Source organism: Hirundo rustica, chromosome 2, assembly GCF_015227805.2.
Source record: "Hirundo rustica isolate bHirRus1 chromosome 2, bHirRus1.pri.v3, whole genome shotgun sequence".
Classification (NCBI taxonomy): Eukaryota; Metazoa; Chordata; class Aves; order Passeriformes; family Hirundinidae; genus Hirundo; species Hirundo rustica.
Genome location: NC_053451.1, coordinates 51,824,871 through 51,830,870, shown reverse-complemented (window position 1 = coordinate 51,830,870; position 6,000 = coordinate 51,824,871). Strand labels below are relative to the sequence as shown.

Sequence of the window (6,000 nt, the reverse complement as noted above, 5' to 3'; positions counted from 1 at the left end):
AAATTTGACTATAAAATAGCACTTTCTAAGAGGTCAGGTTGATTTTACAGCTCCTGTTGACTTGCCTAAAACCAGATACCTGAAGCTTTCGAGGATATCCAAAGACAAATGCTTCCTTACAACGCAGAAGGAACCAAAGTATTGATTAATATCTACAACTGGGAATCACCAGAATGACAACTTTGAGTCCTCGTTTCCTTTCTCCTTTTCTTCTCTTCTTAATTTAGATGGCCATGAGCTATCCTTGTGTTTGTACATCTAGCAATGCTTTCTGTGATTTAATTCCCATGTATGTTTATATATACATGCTATGTCATGCACTCTCTGGGTGATATCACGGGAAAATATTATGAAGCTATTTTGATAAAATGCTCAGTGTTACTAAAATTTGGAAGGACAGAGTAATTAGTAGAATAAGTTTAGTTACTGAAAAAAGGTGGAAATATGGGGAGAAAAAATATTTGACAATGTGTGCCAAATGAAATTTAAACTTTAAATGAAAAATAACTTCTATTCAGGAGCAGAATCCTTTTTATTAAGTCCTGCAGTAAATTACTAAAGAGAATTAAGTCCAGAGTTAATACTGGCTTCTTTTGAATCATATTGCCATCATGTTGAGATTTTTATGGATTGGCCACAAATTACTAATAGACAGATGTTTCTGTTGCTTCAATTTGATGTAAAAGAAGTTATTCACATCTCTAAATACTTGAATAAAAAGAATTTGTATCATATAGTTAAACTAATCCTCTTTAGGAATAATAAAAGGAATTGCTTATCATACAATAAATTCTTAGTGTAAACACTTAACACAGTTTTCAGAAAAAGACTTTACAGATTTCTCTCCACTAGAGGTCTCTAGAGAAATATAATAAACTGTTTAGAATAGTAGATATCTTAGACTTTGCTTCTTGACATTATTTGCACATCCTAGAAGATGAAAATCAACACGTGTTCTATTCTTATTCCGGGGCGGGGGGGGGGGGGGGGGGGGGGGGGGGGGGGGGTAATATATGCCTTCTGTTGTGGATAATAAAGATTTCTATTACTAAAATAATAATTCAAATCCATGAGGTATTTTAATCTAGTTTATAACTAGATATTTAACATTTATAATTAGAACTTCAACATCATATCATTTAGGAAATATAATAGCACAAAGCATTTAGCTGAAGGACGTAAAAAGACTAAGGTAGCAGCTTGGTGGGGTAACCAGCCTGCTAAATAAACAACAAATTAAAATAAACAAAGTAGCAACATGCACAACTGAATAAAGCACTGGCTAACTCGAGGAGTACTTTAGTTGGCAAATTATAAAATGGTTGCTCTGGCATGCTGTTCAGCATGCTGCTATATCACAAGCAAAAAAGAACTTGGTTCCAATATTGCCCTTTATATCTAGTTTAACATAAACTTAAATGAGGAATAAAATTCATGTAGTTTGACTGGTTTTCTTCTTTATGCTTTTGTTTTGTTATTATAAGTTTTTAAATTGAAAGTGTGCCATTTTTCTTGGGTTGGTATTTTCAAGAAAGTAATCTCCACTAAAAGATAAGCTTTATCCATTTTAGGACCTTTGCATTTATACAGCACTCATCAGAATAACTCTTTCAGGAATTCAGATTTTTTTACAGAAAATTAAGCTTGTTTTCATTATTTAATTTCCTTATGCTACTTTATTTCAATGAATTTTACCTCTGCATTTACTATTTTTTGCCAATACTTGCCTCATTAAATATAGTATAATGATGTCACCAGGCTTGTTATTATGTGTTAGATTATAGCCTACTGTACTCAATGCAGAGAAGAAACAGGATTCTCTGAGATTTGAGGTAGGGTCACAAATCAGAAAACTGGAAAACTTTGGAAAGGAAAATGGTTGCCCTGCTCAGAGCACTCCATCATTAACTGTGGTGGATAGCTCTGTCAACAAGAGCTCAATGCACGCAACAGCATTAATTGCTATCCATTTTTTGGTGCTACGTGGACCAAAAGAAAAGAACGTGGAAAAGAAGAACCTGAGCTATGCTGAGATCTCAGAGATGAGGGAGGGACTTCTGAGAAGACAGGTTACAGTTCTGGTACTTTATGAAGTTTTTCAAGTTAATTTTACAGTGATATTCTCCTAAGGCTTGTAATATGAGTTGACCCATCACCTCCATCAGTGGATCTGGCAGTGAGGTTTCAGGCATGGAGTTCCTACACCAAGAGGTGCTGACACCTCCATGAGCTATCTTGATGTTTTTGCAAGTTGGGAGTATAGAGGACACAATAGAAGAGAAGCCCACACACCATTCAACCAAAGGTCTCTGCTCTCAATCTTAGAACCCAAAGACAACTATACAAATGGCAGAATTTTTTTTTTTTGACATGAAAATTTCAAACTCTTGTATTGCAGTCCAAACACCAACTGCCCCTGGAGCCTTAAGACTATCACTTCACAAAAGGCTTGATCCTGTCACTTCTGCCTCAGTTTCCTCAGCTACAGCTCAGAATTACATTTTCCATTTACTTAAAAGAGGCTTTGAAGGACTGACTAATAAGTACAGAAAGGTATGTATTCAAATTTTCAGGTACTCTTTGATTTTGATACAATAGGTAATCATATATTATATAAAGCTCTGAATAAAAGCATTATGTAACAGTAGTTGTTAACATTAGAATTAAAATGAATATTTAAACTTATACTGCATTTGATTGAGTGACTACTTCATAATGTGTATTAATACAGGTTTTTTGTTTTTTTTTTTCTCAAGACAAAAATGCTATTTAAGGTTATTGGCAACTCTATTTGAAACTTTCACCAGCTTCACTAGTTACACAGCTCATAGCTGATAACTGTGAGGACATGGAAAACAAAGGAAAGCAATGCAGTTCTTATGGGAACAGACAACAGCTTCCTCTGGGTTTGAATAAAACCACACGCAATGATCATGACCTCTGAATGCCTCAGAGCTATAAATACTAAACCATAAGTCAAAGTCTAAACTCTCAAACTCTCTCTGTTGTTGTGTCAACAGAAAAAAATGTTAAGCCTTCTGTAATAAGGAAGAAATTAATCAATTGGGAAGTAAAAGAAATTATATATATATATATAGTTAATGTATGGTACTAATTTAGGTTACTGAAGCTGGCAGCAAAAGCTGCTGTTCTAAGGGGGGTGGTACAAAGTTTCAGGTTGATCCTGTGGTTCCCTCCCACCACCTTCTAACATGTATATAAATTGTCAGCTCTCCAGACCCTTTGCCAGTTCTCTCTTCTAGACGTGCCAGAAGCAACAGAGGACTAAAGATGAAGATCTTTTTCTTATTCACCTTTTCGGCTTTTTTATTGTCTGCCTTTGAACAAGCAGCTACTTTTGCTCACTATGACAAGATTTTAACTCATAGTCGAATAAGGGCACGCGACCAGGGGTAAGTAACTGGCTTTTATTTCTAATTTAAAAGGAAGCTTGTTAAACTTTATTCTCCCCTTTCTTCTAGCATTACATTACATGTAATGTTTCACTATGAATTTTTACTGTCAAAAGAGATTCAAGTAGAATCTTCTTTTAAAATTTATTTTACAAGAATTGTTCCTGAATAAAAAGCTTTTCATGGAGTTTTAAAAGGAGACAGAATACTGCTAAACTCCATAAAATGGAAAGAAATCTAAAATCACCACTTCTCAATGGATAAAAATATGATTCAGAATCACCAAAATTAATTTCAGTTCATAGATATTGTAATGGGATATCAGAAATGTTTAATGTATGTTTTCAAACTTTTGCAGAGTAGATAGCTATCCACAATGTTTGCTCTCTTTATTCCATCTGATGAAAAACATGAACTCTATTTAAATGTTTTCTAATATAGGAATATATACTGGGAATCCTTTGTGAAACTTCTGTTCCCACTAGAGCAATGCAGCAAGCTGCTCAGCAGGGCTTCCAAAAGGCAATGCTTACAAGCCAGGCTGCTTGGAGACATGGAAATAATTTAAACATCTGGTGTCAGGGAAACACACGTGCCTAAAAATATTTTCCTCTAGTCTTATTAAGTAAAAAACATTCTGTGAATAAGAGTTGTTTACTATCCTATCTTCCCACTGCCTGCTACGCACACACACTTTTCATATGTTTTTAGCTTTTCAAAAAAAAAGTTCCCTGGCTTCCCAGTGATGTAAAGTATATATTCTAACTTCTGAACTATTTTTTTAATTGCAGAAGTATAAAAATTAAAGATGAAATTCCCTTGGTCCATGGAATTTGGTCATATAAAATTCATCTTTGTACACCACGATGCTAAGGAATGCCTCCTCTGGAGTCTGTGACTCCTTTTATTTACATGCCAATTTACCCTTTGGTCCCAGTAATTCACAGAATGTTTATTTAGGTGCCTGCGGTACTCAAAATGGTTGGTAATTAAAATAGCTGGTTGATTTACAGAAGACAAGGCTTCCTTCTCCATAAAGAACAAGGCACTTTTCTTCCCCATCTCCCCATGACCTTCAGCAGCACAGATGTGTAAAAGACAAAAACTGTAATGAAAAGAGCCTCATGGTATTCCCTGGTCCCCTGGTAATTCACTTCACAGGGGGAAGGGAGAAATGGATATCGAGACCTGCCTAAGCACAGCTGGTGATCACTGCCCATCAGAGAAACAGGGTCAAAACAGAATGAAGGGGAAGCTTCTGTCACTGCAGGGAGGGTGGAGTTGCCAAGGAATCCAGCTGGGTAGTCCTAAGACCTTGCGCGGTGGCTATTTCAAAACACACCTGTCTTGGGAACTGAAGCCAGATGTTATTTTCTTACTCGACGGGAAGAGTATTTGCTACTATTTCATGTAGAATTTTTCATGTACAAAACCTTCTTTTTAAAATGTTTCTCACTGCCCCCGTAGTCCAAACGTCTGTGCTCTTCAGCAAGTTATGGGAACAAAAAAGAAATACTTCAGCACTTGCAGAAACTGGTACCAGCAAGCCATCTGTGGAAAGAAAGCGTAAGTATGCTCTGCTTCCAAACTATTCTCTATTGACTGAGATAATAAAATGTATTACTAGAAAACTCCTTTTCTCACAGACATACTAACTGTTTATAGGTTATATTAGAATCTTTACTTCTCCTCCAGGTGGCATTGCAATACTGACTTCCCCTTTCCTTCTCTGGGCACACTGCAAGTCATCCGAAATATTTCACCTTTTCAGTAAAGTCTGCCACACTACTGACAAGTTTGGCTCTAAGTTTTGTTCTACCGCCAACACATTGGGAAGAAGGGTATTTCCTGAAAATGCTTAGAGTGGAACTTGAATATTCTCACGGGCAATTTTGGAAAGCAACCTACTTCTGTGGTTTTATTCCTAGATAGATGTCATGTCTTCCCATGAAAGAAAGTCTGCTCTCAGAATGAATCTGAGGGCAGTCGTTACTTTGCCAAGCTCCAGAAACAAAATGTGTTATACAGTGATAGATAACTTCATGTGTTAGGAAAAATAGTTTGAAACAATCAGCAGTTTACACTCATCGAACTGGGGGGAACTCACATGGGGACTTAGTTCTCTTCGTGACTAGAATTTAGAGGAATGTTAGTTGTAAAGCATTTTACAAATCCTGTGCAAGGCCCCAGGAAGTCTAATACAGTCAGCCAGAGGAAGACATTGAGCGGTGGGGCTGGGTGGATTTGGCCATGACATAAAATTTTTTGGTCTACACAAAATTAACACCTGCACTTCCCCTTCCATTTTAATCCCCCTACCATTGTACAAGAACACACAGAGCAAGGCTAGATGAGGAAAAGGACGTGTGTGAGAATAGGTTGAGTCATAGAACTACTGAGGGTTGTTTGAGGGGTTTTTGTGGTTATAATGCAGCATCTGTTATGACTTAGTCTTAGCCGTTAATGAGTTTTATAGTCTGCATACTGAAACCAGAAATACAGACAAGACTAAAGTGGTTACTCCAATAAGAATGCTAATGCAAATCACAACAGCTCTTCTCATGTCAGTACCTCCACATTAAAAAGT

The 6,000-nt window shown here is 36.5% G+C and overlaps 1 protein-coding gene across 8 annotated transcripts in view; it reads left to right on the top strand.

Moving 5' to 3' along the window:
- The first annotated feature begins 3,251 nt into the window (after positions 1-3,251).
- Positions 3,252-6,000, top strand: part of POSTN (periostin) — a 31,601-nt gene continuing 28,852 nt past the window's right edge. For 4 of the 8 annotated variants that reach the window (XM_040055848.2, XM_040055845.2, XM_040055847.2 and 1 more), the window contains exons 1-2: positions 3,264-3,413; positions 4,881-4,979. In XM_040055848.2, coding sequence (XP_039911782.1) covers positions 3,292-3,413; positions 4,881-4,979 — 221 coding nt within the window. In that variant the 5' untranslated portion in view covers positions 3,264-3,291. Of the gene's footprint in view, positions 3,414-4,880; positions 4,980-6,000 lie in introns of all 8 variants that reach the window. The other 4 variants (XM_040055852.2, XM_040055844.2, XM_040055851.2 and 1 more) reach the window with 2 other exon arrangements.